Source organism: Siphateles boraxobius, unplaced genomic scaffold (assembly GCF_051911475.1).
Source record: "Siphateles boraxobius isolate OS27281-9 unplaced genomic scaffold, OSU_SipBor_1 5, whole genome shotgun sequence".
In the NCBI taxonomy this organism is placed as follows: Eukaryota; Metazoa; Chordata; class Actinopteri; order Cypriniformes; family Leuciscidae; genus Siphateles; species Siphateles boraxobius.
Genome location: NW_027509141.1, coordinates 5805804 through 5828655, shown reverse-complemented (window position 1 = coordinate 5828655; position 22852 = coordinate 5805804). Strand labels below are relative to the sequence as shown.

The window sequence follows — 22852 nt, the reverse complement described above, 5'->3', positions numbered from 1 at the left end:
GTGGAGGTCTTGTCTGGAGTGTTGTGGAGTAATGAAGTGTTATTGTGTGCAGGACTTGTCTCGAGTGTTGTGGAGTAAAGAAGTGTTATTTTGTGGAGGTCTTGTCTGGAGTGTTGTGGAGTAATGAAGTGTTATTGTGTGCAGATCTTGGCTGGAGTGTTGTGGAGTAATGAAGTGTTATTGTGTGCAGATCTTGTCTCGAGTGTTGTGGAGTATTGAAGGGTTAATGTGTGCAGATCTTGTCTCGAGTGTTGTGGAGTAATGAAGTGTTGTTGTGTGCAGGACTTTTCTCGAGTGTTGTGGAGTAATGAAGTGTTGTTGTGTGCAGGACTCGTCTCGAGTGTTGTGGAGTAATGAAGTGTTATTGTGTGCAGGACTCGTCTCGAGTGTTGTGGAGTAATGAAGTGTTATTGTGTGCAGGACTTGTCTCGAGTGTTATGGAGTAATGAAGTGTTATTGTGTGCAGGACTTGTCTCGAGTGTTGTGGAGTAATGAAGTGTTATTGTGTGCAGGACTTTTCTCGAGTGTTGTGGAGTAATGAAGTGTTATTGTGGGCAGGACTCGTCTCGAGTGTTGTGGAGTAATGAAGTGTTATTGTGTGCAGGACTCGTCTCGAGTGTTGTGGAGTAATGAAGTGTTAATGTGTGCAGATCTTGTCTCGAGTGTTGTGGAGTAATGAAGTGTTATTGTGTGCAGGACTCGTCTCGAGTGTTGTGGAGTAATGAAGTGTTAATGTGTGCAGATCTTGTCTCGAGTGTTGTGGAGTAATGAAGTGTTATTGTGTGCAGGACTTGTCTCGAGTGTTGTGGAGTAATGAAGTGTTATTGTGTGCAGATCTTGTCTCGAGTGTTGTGGAGTAATGAAGGGTTAATGTGTGCAGGACTCGTCTCGAGTGTTGTGGAGTAATGAAGTGTTATTGTGTGCAGGAATCGTCTCGAGTGTTGTGGAGTAATGAAGTGTTATTGTGTGCAGGACTCGTCTCGAGTGTTGTGGAGTAATGAAGTGTTATTGTGTGCAGATATTGTCTCGAGTGTTGTGGAGTAATGAAGTGTTATTGTGTGCAGGACTCGTCTCGAGTTTTGTGGAGTAATGAAGTGTTATTGTGTGCAGGACTCGTCTCGAGTGTTGTGGAGTAATGAAGTGTTATTGTGTGCAGGACTCGTCTCGAGTGTTGTGGAGTAATGAAGTGTTATTGTGTGCAGATCTTGTCTTGAGTGTTGTGGAGTAATGAAGGGTTAATGTGTGCAGATCTTGTCTCGAGTGTTGTTGAGTAATGAAGTGTTGTTGTGTGCAGGACTTTTCTCGAGTGTTGTGGAGTAATGAAGTGTTATTGTGTGCAGGACTCGTCTCGAGTGTTGTGGAGTAATGAAGTGTTATTGTGTGCAGAACTTGTCTCGAGTGTTGTGGAGTAATGAAGTGTTATTGTGTGCAGGACTTGTCTCGAGTGTTGTGGAGTAATGAAGTGTTATTGTGTGCAGGACTCGTCTCGAGTGTTGTGGAGTAATGAAGTGTTATTGTGTGCAGGACTTTTCTCGAGTGTTGTGGAGTAATGAAGTGTTATTGTGTGCAGGACTCGTCTCGAGTGTTGTGGAGTAATGAAGTGTTATTGTGTGCAGGACTCGTCTCGAGTGTTGTGGAGTAATGAAGAGTTAATGTGTGCAGATCTTGTCTCGAGTGTTGTGGAGTAATGAAGTGTTATTTTGTGGAGGTCTTGTCTCGAGTGTATTGGAGTAATGAAGTGTTATTTTGTGCAGATCTTGTCTTGACTGTTGTGGAGTAATGAAGAGTTATTGTGTGCATATCTTGTCTTGAGTGTTGTGGAGTAATGAAGCGTTATTGTGTGCAGGACTCGTCTCGAGTGTTGTGGAGTAATGAAGTGTTATTGTGTGCAGATCTTGTCTTGAGTGTTGTGGAGTAATGAAGTGTTATTGTGTGCAGATCTTGTCTTGAGTGTTGTGGAGTAATGAAGTGTTATTGTGTGCAGGACTTGTCTCGAGTGTTGTTGAGTAATGAAGTGTTATTGTGTGCAGGACTTGTATCGAGTGTTGTGGAGTAATGAAGTGTTATTGTGTGCAGGACTTGTCTCGAGTGTTGTGGAGTAATGAAGTGTTATTGTGTGCAGATCTTGTCTTGAGTGTTGTGGAGTAATGAAGTGTTATTGTGTGCAGGACTTTTCTCGAGTGTTGTGGAGTAATGAAGTGTTATTTTGTGGAGGTTTTGTCTGGAGTGTTGTGGAGTAATGAAGTGTTATTGTGTGCAGATCTTGTCTGGAGTGTTGTGGAGTAATGAAGTGTTAATGTGTGCAGGACTTGTCTCGAGTGTTGTGGAGTAATGAAGTGTTATTGTGTGCAGATATTGTCTCGAGTGTTGTGGAGTAATGAAGTGTTATTGTGTGTAGGGCTGCAACAACTAATCGATAAAATCGATTATAATCGATTATGAAAATCGTTGTCAACGAATGTCATTATCGATTAGTTGGTCTGCTTGCGTCACGGGGAGCGTTTACTGGTACGCACACACACACAAGGTCTCTCTCCCTCAGGCGCTCTGCCGAGCGCGCGCGCTACACGGTTTGGAGCAGTCTCTTCTGTCTATGCGAGACAGAAGAGACTGCTCCAAACCGTGTAGCGCGCGCGCTCTTGCTTGCGCGCTCTAGATTTCGGGAGTTTGAACTAATTCGCGGGCATCAGGGAGCCGCAATCAATATGCGGGAGACTCCCGGGACTTCCGGGATGTCTGTATTTTGTCTCGAGCATCAGGTTGTGCAATCAGTTCGCTCGCAACGTAAGTGATGGATTAAAATAGCGCTACCGCAGAAATAGGTTAAATTAAAACGGTGTTTACAAAGTGAAGCATTAAATGCAAAGGCAGTTAATAACAGCAGCAGTAAAATATTGTTTTTTAGTCACTGTACTCAGTGGTTTTCAGCGAATGCTTGTGCACTAATGCATAATTTCTCCTGTCCTTTACTCAAGACTGTTAGCTTGCTGGGTAACGTTACCTCCATTCCGTTCTCTTTTTATAGCATTTGTCTACTAAGTTTTAATTGTTTTTCAAACGCGATCTACTGCGGCTCTACATTCACACAATTGTTTTCAGTCTTTCTATATTTATTTAATCAATTTATCCTTATATTATATTCTTTTATATATTATATATATCAAGTCAAGTCAAGTCACCTTTATTTATATAGCGCTTTTTACAATACAGATTGTATCAAAGCAGCTTCACAGTGATAACATGAAAATAATATAACAGAGTTTGTTTCTAAAAGAAAATTGAGTCAACGTCCACCTTAAGCAAGGCAGATCAATAATATTATTGAATATTAAATGTCCCCAACTAAGCAAGCCAAAAGCCAAGGCAACAGTGGCAAGGAACCAAAACTCCATCAGGTGACAGAATGGAGAAAAAAACCTTGGGAGAAACCAGACTCAGTCGGAGGGCCAGTTCTCCTCTGGCCAACGAAGGAACAGTGCATGATTTATGATTCGGGCAGCATTACAAGTCAGATTGGATCGGAACATTTAGAATATTTATCCATTTCCATCTTTTGGAAGTCCAAGTAATCACGCCGGTGTTGAGACGAGTTGTTGAGGATCAGTGCCGGCCACCATAGAGGGTCCATTTCGCCGGTGTTGAGTCGTCTCTTCACAGGCTTTGTGATTGGCGTATCTGAAGTCTCTGTGAAAGGCTGGATACAAACTGGAGCTGACGAACGCCGTTTTTCTCGGGACTCGCGTCCCGAGATAACAGCAGAAAAGCAAAAAGGGAAAATAATTAGCGTAGCTGCTGTTCATAATGATTTCCATAACACGGGCGTAAATGATAAAAAACATGAAGACAGTGATTCTTGCGTCCCAGAGTCACCCCCCTCCGTCCCCCACTCAACTCAGCCCTGCTTACTGACCTCTACATCCCTCCTGCTGCTGAGACCCAACCACAATCTCACAATCTCTCCGCAACCCAACCATACGCGCCGACCCGTTTGACTAAGGCTGTCGAGCCCCACTGTCGTCGTTAATGCAGGTTCAGTGGCAACGGTTCCGTATGGCATACCAACTACCGCAAAACACAATATCTACCCAACCACCCGTCATTCACGCAATATACACAGGAACGTAATGACTGTAAATACTATGCAACTTATACAAATAACCTACAGACTCCTCAAGTTTTATAATATTAAATGCATTTGATCTTATTCAGCAGTGGTATAAAAGGTAAGCATTATGTAAATGCTTGGCTAAAGAGATGCGTCTTTAATCTAGTTTTAAACTGGGACAGCGAGTCAGAGCTTCGAACAATATCAGGAAGGCTATTCCAGAGTTTTGGAGCTAAATGTGAGAACGCCCTTCCTCCTTTAGTGGACTTAGATATCCTAGGAATGACCAGAAGCCTCGAATTTAGTGATCTTAAAGAACGTGATGGATTGTAGGGCGATAGAAGGTCCATTAAATACACAGGAGCTAAACCATTTAGGGCTTTATAGGTCAGTAATAGTACTTTGTAATTGATACGGAACTTAATAGGTAACCAGTGTAGAGATGATAAAATTGGTGTTATATGATCATATTTTCTTGACCTAGTAAGAACTCTAGCAGCTGCATTTTGCACTAACTGTAGCTTGTTTATTGAGGATGCAGGACAGCCAGCTAATATAGCATTACAATAATCTAGTCTCGAGGTCATAAATGCATGAACTAACTTTTCTGCATCAGAAACAGATAGCATGTTACGTAGCTTTGTAATGTTTCTAAGGTGGAAAAAGGCTGTTCTTGTAACATATGAAATATGATTTTCGAATGACAAGTTGCGGTCTAGTATAACACCCAGGTCTTTTACTGTAGTGGATAAAGTAACTGGACATCCTTCTATATTAAAGTTGTATTGTAAGTGAGTTTGTGGGTAGTTTTTTGGACCAATAAGTAATACCTCCGTTTTATCTGAATTTAGTAGCAGGAAATTACGTGTCATCCAGCATTTTATATCTTTGAGACACTCTGTCAAATTTGATAAGTTAGTGTTTTCATCTGGCCGTGATGAAATATATAATTGAGTGTCATCAGCATAACAGTGGAAATTAATTGCATGTTTTCTTATAATATTACCAAGTGGCAGCATATATATTGAGAATAGCAGAGGGCCTAACACCGATCCTTGCGCCACTCCATATTCTACTGACGTTATCTTTGATTTTTCCCCATTTAAACAGACAAAATGATAACGGTCTGATAAGTACGATCTAAACCAGCTTAATGCCTGTCCCTGAACACCAGTGTAGTTTTGTAGTCGATCCAGGAGTATTTTATGATCGATAGTGTCGAACGCAGCGCTTAGATCGAGTAGAACTAGTATTGAGATACAGCCTTGGTCAGAAGCTAAAAGTAAATCATTTGTAATTTTAACTAGCGCAGTTTCTGTGCTATGATGCGGTCTGAATCCTGACTGGAATTTTTCATATATCTCATTTTCTTGCAAGAAAGAGCACAATTGAGCGGACACAATTTTTTCTAGTATTTTAGACATAAATGGAAGATTTGAAATGGGTCTGTAATTTGCTAAGTTATTTGGGTCTAATTGCGGTTTCTTAATGAGAGGTTTTATTACTGCCAGCTTGAATATTCTTGGAACATGACCTAAAAATAAAGACGAGTTAATAATATTGAGAAGAGGCTCTTCCACTACAGGTAACACTTCTTTCAGTAGTTTAGTGGGTATTGGATCTAATAAACATGTTGTTGGTTTCGATGCAATGATAAGTTTATTTAGCTCTTCCTGTCCTATAGTTGTAAAGCGGTGTAGTTGTTCTAGAGGGGCGATAATTGAGGCTGAATCATAAGACACCATAAAAGAGTGTACATTTACAATTGTGTTACGGATGCTTTCTATTTTCTCATTAAAGTAGTTCATAAAATCATTACTACTATACTGTAACGGAATATTTTGCTCTGGTGATGTCTGTATATTTGTTAGTCTAGCCACGGTGTTAAATAAAAACCTTGGATTATTTTGGTTATTTTCTATTAGTTTGTGGAGATGCTCAGCCCTGGCTGCTTTTAGAGCCTTTTTATAACGTGACATACTGTCTTTCCACGCGAATCTAAAGACCTCTAAATTAGTTTGTTTCCATTTACGCTCTAAGTTACGAGTTTCTCTCTTGATAACATGCGTAGCACTGTTGTACCAAGGTGCTTTAGTTTTCTCTCTAACCTTTTTTAATCTAATTGGTGCAACAATATCTAATGTACTAGAGAAAATGGTGCTCAAACTGCTAGTCATTTCCTCTAGTTCATCTGTTTGTTTGGGTTCACTGAGCAGCTGAGATAGATCAGGTAAGCTATTTAAGAATCTATCTATAGTGGTTGGAACGATTGTTCTGCCTGGTCGATAACGTGGCGCAACATGACAAATTTCAGCAGTACGTATTATACAAGTTACCATGTGATGATCAGTGAGATCGTCACTTTGCGGTATAATATCTATATCAGTTGGATTGGTTCCATATGATATAATTAAGTCTAGTGTATGATTTAGACGGTGAGTGGGACCACTGACGTTTTGCTTGACCCCAAAAGAGTTTAATAAATCTGTAAACGCAGTCCCTAACGCATCATTTGTGTTATCTACGTGTATGTTAAAATCTCCAACAATTATTGCTTTATCGGTATTGACCAATAGATCTGAGAGAAACTCTGCAAACTCTTTTAGGAAATCAGCATAGGGCCCTGGAGGTCTATATACAGTAGCCAAGGCTAGATAATAGGGAATTCTAGAAATAATAGGGATTTCTTTCTTACATCTAAGAGCGTAATATTTAGTACAAGTACTTCAAATGAATTAAACCTGTGACCTGTTTCCTGAATAACATTAAGAATATCTCTATAGATTGTTGCAACACCACCGCCACGACCGATCAGACGGGGCTCATGCTTATAACAGTATCCTGGTGGAGTGGACTCATTTAGACCGAAATAATCATTTGGTTTAAGCCAGGTTTCAGTAAGGCAAAGTACATCGAAGCTATTATCTGTGACCATTTCATTTACAATAACCGCCTTAGGTGTGAGCGATCTAATGTTTAGAAGACCTAGTTTTAGAAATTGTTTTTGTTCACTGATACTTAGATTTTCAGGTTTAATTACAGTAAGATTTTCCCTAGATCCTACAGTAGATTTATTATATGGCCTCACTAAACGAGGAATAGACACAGTTTCTATATAATGTTCTACACTACTTATTTCAATTAATTTGGCACAGCAAAGACTGTGATTTGGACTTTGATTTTCTAGTCATATGGTGTGTAACGTCTTGGAGATGTTGTCCGACAGAACAGCCGCTCCGATTCTGCTGGGGTGCAGGCCATCAGCACGGTAGAGCCTAGGTCGCTCCCAGAACAGATTCCAATTATTTACAAAGAGCAGTTTCTGTTCATTACACCATGACATTAACCATTCATTTAGTGCAAATAATCTACTGAACCTTTCCTGTCCTTGTCGGTACGTGGGAAGCGGTCCAGACACGATGATCGTTGCCTCAGGCGCTGTGCTGCGTACCGTCTCGATCAGGCTCTTGTAGTCCTTCTTCAGAACCTCCGTCTGCCGCAGCCTGATGTCGTTTACTCCCGTGTGCAGCACTACTGCTCCGACGCGCTCGTCACCGTTCAGGATCTCGGGAACCTGTGCGGCGATATCAAGAACACGAGCACCAGGAAAGCAGTGAGTGCGCACCGTACCCTTACCTGAGGTAGCGCGGACATGACGGACCATGGAACTGCCGATGATCACGGCGTCGTCGCGTTCCGACTCGCGAAGGGGGGAGAAGCGGTTCCGGGTGGAGATCTCGAAGACCGGGAGGGGCGGAGAGGTTCTTGCTCTGGTCCTGGCACGTGTCTTTCGCTGTGGGATCACCCAGGGTCCATGGTGTTGTGTCGGTGCCGGAGTGAATGATGCCAGAGATGATCGCGTCCTCCTGGGCAGAGAAACGCACGGAGTAGACGAAGTCGGAGTCAAAAAGTTACTAACCACTGACTTATGAGCATCGGCGCGTGACGTTTCAAGCGCTGATCGCCGATCCCGCAGCTCGGCTTGTTTCTCCAGCAGACCACGGATCTGTTTCTCCACCGATTCCAGCTCCAATCGTACCGAAATCAGCTCGAATGTGTCCTCACCTGCACTCAGAGGTAACGTTAGACACACATCCGATATGTTCGCCATTATAACAGATGAACAGTAAATTAGTAGTGATACTATCAATATCACTACTAATTTAGGAGTGAAATGCTGGATATAACCTGTATCCTTTCAGTGAAACGGGTGTAAAATAAGACGGTCGGTAGGCGCGAGGCCACGCGTGAAATGCTAGCGGACTAAAGGCTAGTAGCCGAGATTCGCAAAGTTGGATCTAAGTAGCGATATCAAAGTAATCCGATTGTTTTTTATAAGGAATAGTAGCGAGGATAAGTTCCCATGATATAAAAATAGAAAGTGCTTGTTTATAAATTAGTTGAAAAGAAGAAAAGCAAGGATTAATGAATCAATTCGACGGAGCTCCAAACACAAACACAAACCGCACGCGCATGCGCATATGATCAAATATGATCGATTATATATATATAATATATATTATATTCTTTATCCTTATATTCCTTATATATAATTAATTTTAAATAAAAATTAAATGAATTATATATTTTAGATGTTTTTAGTTTGTTTTTAGTTCAGATATTCACATCTGAACAACATGTCTGTGTAAATTTGTTTTAACAAAAATTGTGTTAAAACATAATATGTTGGATATCATTTTTTTAACAATAATCATGTTTGTCAACTTGCCATCAGCAATTATCATTAAAAACAATGCAAATATTGATATTAGTAAAACTCAATGTGTGGCTTTTGCACTTTTTAAAGTACACTTTTACACATAAATACCCTGATTTACGGTTTTATTTAGTTATAATAAAAAAAAATCTAATTTAATTTCTATCCGATTAATCGATTAATCGAAAAAATAATCGTCCGATTAATCGATTATCAAAATAATCGTTAGTTGCAGCCCTAATTGTGTGCAGGACTTTTCTCGAGTGTTGTGGAGTAATGAAGTGTTATTGTGTGCAGGACTTGTCTCGAGTGTTGTGGAGTAATGAAGTGTTATTGTGTGCAGGGCTTTTCTCGAGTGTTGTGGAGTAATGAAGTGTTATTGTGTGCAGATCTTGTCTCGAGTGTTGTGGAGTAATGAAGTGTTATTGTGTGCAGGACTCGTCTCGAGTGTTGTGGAGTAATGAAGTGTTATTGTGTGCAGGACTTGTCTCGAGTGTTGTGGAGTAATGAAGTGTTATTGTGTGCAGATCTTGTCTCGAGTGTTGTGGAGTAATGAAGTGTTATTGTGTGCAGATCTTGTCTCGACTGTTGTGGAGTAATGAAGTGTTATTGTGTGCAGATCTTGTCTCGAGTGTTGTGGAGTAATGAAGTGTTATTGTGTGCAGGCCTTTTCTCGAGTGTTGTGGAGTAATGAAGTGTTATTGTGTGCAGATCTTGTCTCGAGTGTTGTGGAGTAATGAAGTGTTATTGTGTGCAGGACTCGTCTCGAGTGTTGTGGAGTAATGAAGTGTTATTGTGTGCAGATCTTTTCTCGAGTGTTGTGGAGTAATGAAGTGTTATTGTGTGCAGGACTCGTCTCGAGTGTTGTGGAGTAATGAAGTGTTATTGTGTGCAGATCTTGTCTCGAGTGTTGTGGAGTAATGAAGTGTTATTGTGTGCAGATCTTGTCTCGAGTGTTGTGGAGTAATGAAGTGTTATTGTGTGCAGATCTTGTCTGGAGTGTTGTGGAGTAATGAAGTGTTATTGTGTGCAGGACTCGTCTCGAGTGTTGTGGAGTAATGAAGTGTTATTGTGTGCAGATCTTGTCTCGAGTGTTGTGGAGTAATGAAGTGTTATTGTGTGCAGGACTCGTCTCGAGTGTTGTGGAGTAATGAAGTATTATTGTGTGCAGATCTTGTCTCGAGTGTTGTGGAGTAATGAAGTGTTATTGTGTGCAGATCTTTTCTCGAGTGTTGTGGAGTAATGAAGTGTTATTGTGTGCAGGACTCGTCTCGAGTGTTGTGGAGTAATGAAGTGTTATTGTGTGCAGATCTTGTCTCGAGTGTTGTGGAGTAATGAAGTGTTATTGTGTGCAGGACTCGTCTCGAGTGTTGTGGAGTAATGAAGTGTTATTGTGTGCAGATCTTGTCTCGAGTGTTGTGGAGTAATGAAGTGTTATTGTGTGCAGGACTCGTCTCGAGTGTTGTGGAGTAATGAAGTATTATTGTGTGCAGATCTTGTCTCGAGTGTTGTGGAGTAATGAAGTGTTATTGTGTGCAGATCTTTTCTCGAGTGTTGTGGAGTAATGAAGTGTTATTGTGTGCAGGACTCGTCTCGAGTGTTGTGGAGTAATGAAGTGTTATTGTGTGCAGATCTTGTCTCGAGTGTTGTGGAGTAATGAAGTGTTATTGTGTGCAGGACTCGTCTCGAGTGTTGTGGAGTAATGAAGTGTTATTGTGTGCAGATCTTGTCTCGAGTTTTGTGGAGTAATGAAGTGTTATTGTGTGCAGGACTTTTCTCGAGTGTTGTGGAGTAATGAAGTGTTATTGTGTGCAGATATTGTCTCGAGTGTTGTGGAGTAATGAAGTGTTATTGTGTGCAGGACTTGTCTCGAGTGTTGTGGAGTAATGAAGTGTTATTGTGTGCAGGACTTGTCTCGAGTGTTGTGGAGTAATGAAGTGTTATTGTGTGCAGGGCTTTTCTCGAGTGTTGTGGAGTAATGAAGTGTTATTGTGTGCAGATCTTGTCTCGAGTGTTGTGGAGTAATGAAGTGTTATTGTGTGCAGGACTCGTCTCGAGTGTTGTGGAGTAATGAAGTGTTATTGTGTGCAGGACTTGTCTCGAGTGTTGTGGAGTAATGAAGTGTTATTGTGTGCAGATCTTGTCTCGAGTGTTGTGGAGTAATGAAGTGTTATTGTGTGCAGATCTTGTCTCGACTGTTGTGGAGTAATGAAGTGTTATTGTGTGCAGATCTTGTCTCGAGTGTTGTGGAGTAATGAAGTGTTATTGTGTGCAGGCCTTTTCTCGAGTGTTGTGGAGTAATGAAGTGTTATTGTGTGCAGATCTTGTCTCGAGTGTTGTGGAGTAATGAAGTGTTATTGTGTGCAGGACTCGTCTCGAGTGTTGTGGAGTAATGAAGTGTTATTGTGTGCAGATCTTTTCTCGAGTGTTGTGGAGTAATGAAGTGTTATTGTGTGCAGGACTCGTCTCGAGTGTTGTGGAGTAATGAAGTGTTATTGTGTGCAGATCTTGTCTCGAGTGTTGTGGAGTAATGAAGTGTTATTGTGTGCAGATCTTGTCTCGAGTGTTGTGGAGTAATGAAGTGTTATTGTGTGCAGATCTTGTCTGGAGTGTTGTGGAGTAATGAAGTGTTATTGTGTGCAGGACTCGTCTCGAGTGTTGTGGAGTAATGAAGTGTTATTGTGTGCAGATCTTGTCTCGAGTGTTGTGGAGTAATGAAGTGTTATTGTGTGCAGGACTCGTCTCGAGTGTTGTGGAGTAATGAAGTATTATTGTGTGCAGATCTTGTCTCGAGTGTTGTGGAGTAATGAAGTGTTATTGTGTGCAGATCTTTTCTCGAGTGTTGTGGAGTAATGAAGTGTTATTGTGTGCAGGACTCGTCTCGAGTGTTGTGGAGTAATGAAGTGTTATTGTGTGCAGATCTTGTCTCGAGTGTTGTGGAGTAATGAAGTGTTATTGTGTGCAGGACTCGTCTCGAGTGTTGTGGAGTAATGAAGTGTTATTGTGTGCAGATCTTGTCTCGAGTGTTGTGGAGTAATGAAGTGTTATTGTGTGCAGGACTCGTCTCGAGTGTTGTGGAGTAATGAAGTATTATTGTGTGCAGATCTTGTCTCGAGTGTTGTGGAGTAATGAAGTGTTATTGTGTGCAGATCTTTTCTCGAGTGTTGTGGAGTAATGAAGTGTTATTGTGTGCAGGACTCGTCTCGAGTGTTGTGGAGTAATGAAGTGTTATTGTGTGCAGATCTTGTCTCGAGTGTTGTGGAGTAATGAAGTGTTATTGTGTGCAGGACTCGTCTCGAGTGTTGTGGAGTAATGAAGTGTTATTGTGTGCAGATCTTGTCTCGAGTGTTGTGGAGTAATGAAGTGTTATTGTGTGCAGGACTCGTCTCGAGTGTTGTGGAGTAATGAAGTGTTATTGTGTGCAGATCTTGTCTTGAGTGTTGTGGAGTAATGAAGTGTTATTGTGTGCAGATCTTGTCTCGAGTGTTGTGGAGTAATGAAGTGTTATTGTGTGCAGATCTTGTCTTGAGTGTTGTGGAGTAATGAAGTGTTATTGTGTGCAGATCTTGTCTCGAGTGTTGTGGAGTAATGAAGTGTTATTGTGTGCAGGACTCGTCTCGAGTGTTGTGGAGTAATGAAGTGTTATTGTGTGCAGGCCTTTTCTCGAGTGTTGTGGAGTAATGAAGTGTTATTGTGTGCAGGACTTGTCTCGAGTGTTGTAGAGTAATGAAGTGTTATTGTGTGCAGATCTTGTCTTTTGTGTTGTGGAGTAATGAAGTGTTATTGTGTGCAGATCTTGTCTTGAGTGTTGTGGAGTAATGAATTGTTATTGTGTGCAGGATTTGTCTCGAGTGTTGTGGAGTGATGAAGTGTTATTGTGTATAGATCTTGTCTCGAGTGTTGTGGAGTAATGAAGTGTTATTGTGTGCAGGACTTGTCTCGAGTGTTGTGAAGTAATGAAGTGTTATTGTGTGCAGATCTTGTCTTGAGTGTTGTGGAGTAATGAAGTGTTATTGTGTGCAGATCTTGTCTCGAGTGTTGTGGAGTAATGAAGTGTTATTGTGTGCAGATCTTGTCACAAGTGTTGTGGAGTAATGAAGTGTTATTGTGTGCAGATCTTGTCTTGAGTGTTGTGGAGTAATGAAGTGTTATTGTGTGCAGATCTTGTCTCGAGTGTTGTGGAGTAATGAAGTGTTATTGTGTGCAGATCTTGTCTCGAGTGTTGTGGAGTAATGAAGTGTTATTGTGTGCAGGTCTTGTCTCGAGTGTTGTGGAGTAATGAAGTGTTATTGTGTGCAGATCTTGTCTCGAGTGTTGTGGAGTAATGAAGTGTTATTGTGTGCAGGACTCGTCTCGAGTGTTGTGGAGTAATGAAGTGTTATTGTGTGCAGGACTTGTCTCGAGTGTTGTGGAGTAATGAAGTGTTATTGTGTGCAGATCTTGTCTCGAGTGTTGTGGAGTAATGAAGTGTTATTGTGTGCAGATCTTGTCTCGAGTGTTGTGGAGTAATGAAGTGTTATTGTGTGCAGATCTTGTCTCGAGTGTTGTGGAGTAATGAAGTGTTATTGTGTGCAGATCTCGTACAGACGTGTCTGCAAAAAAAAAAAAAAAAAAAAAGCAACAGCAAAAGAAGCGGAGTTCGACCAATCATAGCGCTTGATTCATTCCCTAAATAGCAAGCGGGTATGATTGGCAGATGCGTAAGGCCTATCATTAAAAAGAGACTGAAACTCGACAGCAATAAAGAATCCCGCTCGATCCCGCTTCCACTCCCTCGGCCGCCTCTGACTGAGTTGATGAGCGAGGACAGTAGGCTACAGTAGTCACGGCACTTCTGACTCCTGAAGGTAAACGGGCTGGGGTGGATGTGGAAAGTTGAAGTATTGTATTGAGTTAACTTAATCTGGATTCTATTATCACACGGAGTGATCGCAATCGCATGGGTTATCTTAAAATACTCCGTCATTCATATCACTCAGATAAGATGAAGACATCATACAGCCATGCAAATTATAAAAAGTTTAAGTATTGATGAACAATAAATCTAAATAAAATTAAAATCGCTATGGCTTACTGATTATGAAAGTGCTGTGATTTGTGGATTAATTTACTGACAAGCGCGAGTCTGCAAACAGGCGTTTATTTATTCATTCTCAGTGTTGAGAAACGTAGCCTGCATGTGTTACGTTATTGTGTTATAATAACTAAAGTACTTAATTATGTTACATAATAATTTGGTATGAAAACTAGCGCGTTACTTGTGGATAAGAAACAGTTGTATCAGTGCTGCGTGAGCTCTCTCTCTCTCACAAACACAGACAGAGAGAGATGATAATTGTAAAATGAATATTGACGAACTGTTTTGTTCTTGGTTGTTTTTTTTCCTGTCAAAATGCCAGAAAGCATTTTTTATTATCCATCCCATGTTTTTAAAATTCGTTAAATGACGGACGTTTTACTATTAACACAGCCCTATGTCAGATTCTTCTAGCATATAGGCTACTTGATATTCTTTTTAGAATAAGTGATTCGTTTTGCTATTATTGGTCCTGTGACAGGACTCCTGTCTATTCATTGTCAACTATTTTCTTAAAGTATGTTTGTATTGGCTAACGTGTATTCAGCTAATGCGTGTCCATGTGCAATGTTCAAATGAAAAGACAGCACGGCTCAAATAAAAGCCCTTTTTTCTTTCCTTTTTATCAAGTAGGCTATCATATTTGGATATTGGAATAACAAATTAAGTAGAACTATCTTAAATGTACAAATGTTTTTTTTACTGTTTTCTAAGGGTTTCTTAATTTTAGACTAGTTGACCAGCACACATTATTTTGCAATGCAATATTAATCATGAAAAAAATACAAATAATTTAGGTCGAATTCCAAAAACTTTAGAAGTCAAGAATTATGAAGATAGGCATGTGTTTGTGTGTGCCTTGCATTCTCAAAAAATAATGACAAAAATATATGACAACAATATAAGAAGACTAGAAGAACAATCGCTCATCACTTTGTGTCAGAAATTAGCGGAGGATAAACTCGCCCTTACGCATCTGTCCCAGGGAAAAAAAGTTCAGGCTCAGGATTTTTTTCTACTATGAATGAAGTAATGAAGTAATGAAGTGTTATTGTGTGCAGGGGCCGGTTTCACAAAGATAGACTTTGACTATGGCTTAGATATAGTAGATAGTCAGACTTCAGATAGACATCTAAATTAGACCGTTGCACAAAGCACTTAAGACTCTGACTATCTTAAGTAGGACTACACTGCAATGCATTCTGGGTAAAAAAATACACTTTTCAAAACAAAAAACATGACGGATGAGTAAGCGCATTTAACCGCTGAGTGCAGTTTACCCCAGTGGAAAAAATGTTTGTGGGAGAAGTTTCACAGTTACAAGGACATTTTACTTGGGAAATTTAGCGGAGAATGTAGTAACAAGAAGAAATGTTTAATTTAGAAAAAGATACAACAGTTAACAGCGTTAATCCGACCGTTGAGCGGAGCGTTAAAGACGTACGGAAAAGACACAAAAACATGGTACAAGATGCCAAAAAATAAATATTTAAGAGGAAATATCCTAAAAACCCTTTCCCTTCTCATAGCTCTCTCCATAACGTCGTCAGCAAACCACAAATTATGAGCATTTTCCCTTTTCTTTTGGCTGTTTGGTATGTAACTGATTGTTACTTCTGGTTGCCAAGGTAACAGAGTCTTAGACCTGGGTTAGCCTGGGGGTCTAAATAAAGCCAGTCTTTATTTTTGTAAAACAGTCTAACTTGCATTAGACTAGTCTATGAGCAGATTTTAGACTTGTCTAACACTGTAGACCGGTCTAAAATAGCTTTGTGAAACCGGCCCCAGGTCTTGTCTTGAGTGTTGTGGAGTAATGAAGTGTTATTGTGTGCAGGTCTTGTCCTGAGTGCCGTGTGGTGTCGGAGTTCGTCATTCCCAGTATGTACTGGGTGGAAGACCAGAATGAGAAGAACCGCCTCATCGAGGAGTTTAAATCTGGAGTCAGGTACGAGTGAAACGGTTTGTTTTGTGCCCTGGTAGCAGAATTACGGGTATATACATGTATAGCTATAATATACCTATAGGATTTCTACAGGATTCTCGATAGCAGCGTTAGCCAACTATAGTCCAGGAGTGTGTTTCTCGATAGGATCGTTAGCCAACTATAGTCCAGGAGTGTGTTTCCCGAAAGCATCGTTAGCCAACGATAATCCAGGAGTGTGTTTCTCGGGAGCATCGTTAGCCAACTATAGTCCAGGAGTGTGTTTCTCGATAGGATAGTTAGCCAACTATAGTCCAGGAGTGTGTTTCTCGATAGCATCGTTAGCCAACGATAATCCAGGAGTGTGTTTCTCGATAGGATAGTTAGCCAACTATAGTCCAGGAGTGTGTTTCTCGATAGGATAGTTAGCCAACTATAGTCCAGGAGTGTGTTTCTCGATAGCATCGTTAGCCAACGATAATCCAGGAGTGTGTTTCTCGATAGGATCGTTAGCCAACTATAGTCCAGGAGTGTGTTTCTCGATAGGATCGTTAGCCAACTATAGTCCAGGAGTGTGTTTCTCGATAGCATCGTTAGCCAACGATAATCCAGGAGTGTGTTTCTCGGGAGCATCGTTAGCCAACTATAGTCCAGGAGTGTGTTTCTCGATAGCATCGTTAGCCAACTATAGTCCAGGAGTTTGTTTCTCGATAGCATCGTTAGCCAACTATAGTCCAGGAGTGTGTTTCTCGATAGCATCGTTAGCCAACTATAGTCCAGGAGTGTGTTTCTCGATAGCATCGTTAGCCAACTATAGTCCGGGAGTGTCTTTCTCGATAGCATCGTTAGCCAACTATAGTCCAGGAGTTTGTTTCTCGATAGCAGCGTTAGCCAACTATAGTCCAGGAGTGTGTTTCTCGATAGTAGCGTTAGCCAACTATAGTCCAGGAGTGTGTTTCTCGATAGTAGCGTTAGCCAACTATAGTCCAGGAGTGTGTTTCTCGATAGCATCGTTAGCCAACTATAGTCCAGGAGTGTGTTTCTCGATAGTAGCGTTAGCCAACTATAGTCCAGGAGTGTGTTTCTCGATAGTAGCGTTAGCCAACTATAGTCCAGGAGTGTGTTTCTCGATAGTAGCGTTAGCCAACTATAGTCCAGGAGTGTGTTTCTCGATAGGATCGTTAGCCAACTATAGTCCAGGAGTGTGTTTCTCGATAGCATCGTTAGCCAACTATAGTCCAGGAGTGTGTTTCTCGATAGTAGCGTTAGCCAACTATAGTCCAGGAGTGTGTTTCTCGATAGTAGCGTTAGCCAACTATAGTCCAGGAGTGTGTTTCTCGATAGTAGCGTTAGCCAACTATAGTCCAGGAGTGTGTTTCTCGATAGCATCGTTAGCCAACTATAGTCCAGGAGTGTGTTTCTCGATAGTAGCGTTAGCCAACTATAGTCCAGGAGTGTGTTTCTCGATAGTAGCGTTAGCCAACTATAGTCCAGGAGTGTGTTTCTCGATAGGATCGTTAGCCAACTATAGTCCAGGAGTGTGTTTCTCGATAGCATCGTTAGCCAACTATAGTCCAGGAGTGTGTTTCTCGATAGTAGCGTTAGCCAACTATAGTCCAGGAGTGTGTTTCTCGATAGTAGCGTTAGCCAACTATAGTCCAGGAGTGTGTTTCTCGATAGTAGCGTTAGCCAACTATAGTCCAGGAGTGTGTTTCTCGATAGCATCGTTAGCCAACTATAGTCCAGGAGTGTGTTTCTCGATAGTAGCGTTAGCCAACTATAGTCCAGGAGTGTGTTTCTCGATAGTAGCGTTAGCCAACTATAGTCCAGGAGTGTGTTTCTCGATAGGATCGTTAGCCAACTATAGTCCAGGAGTGTGTTTCTCGATAGCATCGTTAGCCAACGATAATCCAGGAGTGTGTCAGGGTTCCCGCGGATCCTTAAAAAGTCTTAAATTAGATTTTTAAAATTTAAGGCCATAAAAAGTCTTATAAAGTCTTATTTTTACTTATGAAAGGTCTTAAATTTTAGATGACACTTCGACTAAGACATATCTAAATGTTTTCCAAATTAAAACTATCTAATTAGCGTAGTATTATTTTATATTATTCTATCTTTGTGGATTTGCTTGTTCACGTGACAATGCGCATCACATTCGCGGCCGGCAGAATAACGTCTGTCTCCTGCACGCGAGAGAGGAGAGAAGAAGAAAGTTGGCAAATGTCAGTTCAGTAGTAAGTTCATTCTTTGTGCGTAGGGGTGTGCGATGTGTATTGTCTACTATGACATTGTTTTAACGATGTACGAGGCACTGTGAGCTGACATCGCATTTGTCTCTCGTGCTTTCACTGCGTGATGTGTCAGTGCAGTTATAGGTAGGCCTATGTCCCCAAATTAGTTTTTGTCTTATATTTATATTATGTTCTTATATTAGAATACCACATCAGTAAGAGTGCCGTTTTCCCGTGCACAAGTGTGATATTTTGTTATACAATAGTTAAATTAAAAATAAATTAACATTGTGAGTTACTTTTTAGACACCATATTGACAATATTATTTGTTTTCCCTTTATTTCGCTGACGAGAATTTCAAAATGAAACCGTAGCAGAGTCTAATGCAACAGACACCGATGATTTCTTGACTGAAATCCACGTTTTAAACGAGTCATTTTAACGATTCAATGAACAATCACTTGTTTCTTTCCCGAATGAATCAGCCGTTTGAACAAATCGGTTGAATGAATGAATGACTCCCTCAACTCGCTTACGGTATTAAGACAGTGACTTGCCGCCGCCTACTGGCGGTTTTAGTTTCATATTTAAAGTACCCTTTAATTAAAACGTTAAAATTAGAAATCATTTCATATTTAAATATTGAATATGGATTTTTTTTAAAACTAATCTCATAGCTTTATTTATGCAATTGTAAATGGAGTGTAAATATTAATGCCTCTTCTGATGCTGCTTCTGTGTCACCTCTGAACTGCAAAGATGGATTTTGATTGAATGATTTAATTTGACTGGTAACGGTGGTACTGTATAATTATTGTGTAATTAAGTATTATTGTATAAATAAGTATAATTACTGTATAATTTAATTTGAATAATTTGAATGTTAGTATTTGACATAAAAGGTGATGCAGAACTCTAAATAAGTTTAGAAAAAATGTCCATATATAGGTGAATATGCCCCTGGAAATCAATTTAAGGTGGCAAATATTGCACGTTAAACTAATGGCATTTAAACAATTAGCAAGATGACATTCAGTGCAATCTATATCTTTTATTTAGAACACATACAAATTATTAAAAAAATAATAAAGAGTGCGCATGTGTGAACGAGCTCTAGAACGAGTCTATGATTGAATCTGGAAATTAAGCAAAATAACTGAGAAAAATGAGAAATAGTCCTCAGATGCCATTTTCGTAATTTATAGCAAAACATCTACCATTAATTTGATCTCAAACAGATTTATTAAAAGTATTATTACTCTAACAACTGCGTTACGTCATTAACCAACATCGTTGAACAACCAATTTGCAACAATATGGTTTCGGGAAACAGTCGTGACTAGCAAGTTGATTTCTTGGTAACGCTTCATTTTACAGTCCTGTTTCCCATGTACATACTATGTACTTATTATAGTAATTACAATAACTGGGTTATAACTGGGTAATAACTATGTACTAACCCTGAACCTACCCTAAACCCATGTATTTACCTTATATTACCCAGTACTTTCTAGGTAAGTACACAGTAAGTACTGTACTGTAAAATGAAGCGTTTCCGATTTCTTCAACAATGCATCATACTATAGCAGTAAAGCAGCGAGTTACAGCTTTATACGGGAAACACACCCCTGGTGGATAGTTACTGTAACTGAGCTCATATTTATTAAAGTAATACACCCTCCTAGAATATTGGCAGTGATAGAACTGAACATGGCTTCACTTTAAAGAGCATCTGCAGTCCAAACAGAAATCAATAGAATACGAGGTTAAAGGTTAAACGTTTGAGTGGCGTCTGTAAAGCCTTTGATCTTCCTTTGATCTGCACTCAAACTAAGAGTTGGAAGCTGTTTTCATCCATCAGTGCATTTATTCTCCTGTATTGGCAGAATGCAGATAGATTTCTTTTGATATTATGGTTTAAACGTGTATTAGGCAGTTCTGTGTTTTCTTTACATTGTTGTTTCCCTGAATCTGTTTCTGTTTATCTGTGTGTGTGTGTTGCAGTAAGAAACCCTGTAAATACTTCGACCAGGGAAGAGGAACGTGTCCGTTTGGTGGAAAGTGTTTCTACATGCATGCATACGCTGACGGGACACGAGCAGAACCCGACAAACCCCGCAAACAGCTCAGTGCCGAGGGCAACGTCCGGGTAAAGACCACACACACACACACTTATATATGCAAATTATTATGCAAATCCTCATTTAAATAATTAATACGTTGAATAAAAGGTCAGGGCCTGGTTAAGTTAGTTATTAGTGTGTTAAACTGGCGGTTATGGTAAGGAGGGGACATTTCCCAAACACACTCGAAGTGCTCGACCAATCACAACACACTGCTCGAGCCGACCAATCAGAGCACAGTTTGCTTTTCAGAAGGAGGGGCTTCATAGAGACAGGAAGTAAACAGAGCGTTACTGACAGACTGGGAAGAGAGGAGCCGCAACAATGGAGAATATGAGGAAAATAATCAACATTCAAGCAGGAAAACCTGTTCTAGTAGAGCCTGAAACAACATAAAGACTTTGCGTAATAGGTCCTCTTGTGCTCTTTTTCGCGTGTCGGTCAAAAATGACAGAAACGTATTTTTTTATTTCAATGAAATTAATATACTATATTTTAGTTCGACAATGTTTTTTATTTAATATTTTGTAATTTTAGGGGATTTTATGGTACTTAATTATATTTGTGCTGTATTTATAATCCATTTATGCACTTTTTGAGCATAGACCTAAAAATTTAATTTCCAATTTCCAACTTAAAGGTGCAGTGTGTGATTTTTAGCGGCATCTAGTGGTGAGTTTGTGGATTGCAACCATCAAAAGTTATGGTGGGCGACAGGAAGTGATGTCATCGTCTGAGACAGCAGAGAGTAGCCAGTTAAACAATGAGGTTTCTTTACATAGATAAGTTAAGAAATTAGGTTTACTTTATTATTCAGTAAAACAATATGTTATTGCGAATGTTATTTTTACTTGTTCATCATTGTGTCAGTGTTTTATTCGCTGAAAAACATAGTGACGAAACGTGTTTGTCCGTTCAGGGCCACCGTAGAAACATTGATGTAAAGAGACCCGCGGTGTGTGTAGACAGAAACAGCTCATTCTAAAATAATAAAAACATAACGGTTCATTATGTAAGGTCTTTATACACCACTGAAAACATAGTTATGGATCTCATATTGCATTTCTATCAACAGATCCTCCTAAATATTATGCAATGCAACTTTAAACTGTCATAAATCTTGAATGGTTTAGAGCTCAGACTTAAATTTGATCTATTTTCAAAGATGACACTTGGCAGATTATTACTGAAGTGAAGAAAGTTTTAAAAAGTGAACTTAAAAAGAGACAGAATTTAATGTTTATTGTTATGAAAAAATTTGCAAAAATACCATTTTCAATATATATATAAAAATATACATATATTTTCAAAAACATGTTTTAATCTAAAACTGTGAAAAAAGCAAAGCCAAAATCTAAATCTTGTTTAAATCTAAACAAGTTGTGATAAAAACTTGAGGGTGATTTCTCAGTAAATGAGTGTTCAGTGAGATGTTGTTCGGCTGCAGTTCCAAACGCTTCCACTAGAGGAAACTCTCATTAATTTCCAGTGCGTCATTTCTGACCGCGAGGAGCACAAGTTTGAATATTGTTTTCAGGACCATTTATAATGTTCATGTCCATGACTTTTTTTGTGTTCACACAGCAAGTGCCAAAACCTTTACCAAGTTTTGTACCATTCTGATAAAGTTAAAATTTTACTTTTTTCTTTTAGCACCAGAGGGTTAATATGTGAAATATTTCTCTCTCTCTCTCAGTTTCTGAATTCGGTGCGTCTGTGGGACTTCATCGAGGAGCGAGAGCATCGTGGGCTTCCCCAGGACGAGGACGAGGTCAATGAACTGGGCGAACTCTTCATGCAACTCTCAGGAGCCGGGGACGAGAGCGGCTCCTCGGCCTCACATTGATCACATGACAATAACACGTATCGAGAGCGTTTCCTAAGACGACATTCTACCAGTGGTGCGTTTCTGTGCGACAGCATATACTACATCTGTACGAGTATGAAATATATAAAGCACCTGTATCGTATCTGTAGGCTGCTATATTCTCCTGGGAGGATTTTTTTAACACAAGGCCCAAAGATGAATGTATAGAAAAATGGGAACTAAAAATCACATTTTCAAATGCACTCAAGTAGTGTATGAAATATTATAATGTTGTGTCAAAAAATGAATAAAAAAGTAGTAATTGTTGCACTTAGTTCAGATAACATACATAATTTATTACATTTGGGCATCATGCAATATTACTGTGGTTTAAAAAAAAAGAAGCATCCATTCGTTTTGTCACCAGTGAATGGACTTATCGGTATTTTTAGGATATATTTACTTCATTTTGAATTCAGCTGATATCATAGTACTGAATTTCACTCGTCTGGTTTACTCTTGAATCTGATATGGGTTATTATATATTCATTTTCTGAACTGTATTGTTGAGTGACTCTGGAGCGAGTGTAATAAAGCGTTTCGTGAGCGCTGTGTGTGTGTTTCTGAGTGTTTAGCACAGATTCGTTTACAGGTACAGGATCAGAACTGAACTGTTCAAATCATAGACTGTAAAAAAAGATGGACGACGCCCCTTCGTTCTCTTCCATTGGTGAGAAGTGAAGCCGCCATTGTCCCGATATGGCGCTGACATCTTGAGTCTGTGCAGTTGCGATTTCGGGACCAGACATGCGCAGTAGTGAGCAGGAAGTAAAGCCGCGAAATCAACGCCCTCTCTGGTCCCGCCCTCAC

General features: G+C 39.9%; 1 protein-coding gene across 1 annotated transcript in view; it reads left to right on the top strand.

Moving 5' to 3' along the window:
* mkrn2 (makorin, ring finger protein, 2) overlaps positions 1–22594 on the top strand; it is a 36595-nt gene extending 14001 nt beyond the window's left edge. The window contains exons 6-8 of the mRNA XM_077204556.1: positions 15734–15844; positions 20057–20201; positions 21872–22594. Of these exons, the coding sequence (XP_077060671.1) occupies positions 15734–15844; positions 20057–20201; positions 21872–22021 (406 nt within the window). The 3' untranslated portion in view covers positions 22022–22594. The remainder of the gene's footprint in view (positions 1–15733; positions 15845–20056; positions 20202–21871) is intronic.
* The last annotated feature ends 258 nt before the right edge of the window (positions 22595–22852 follow it).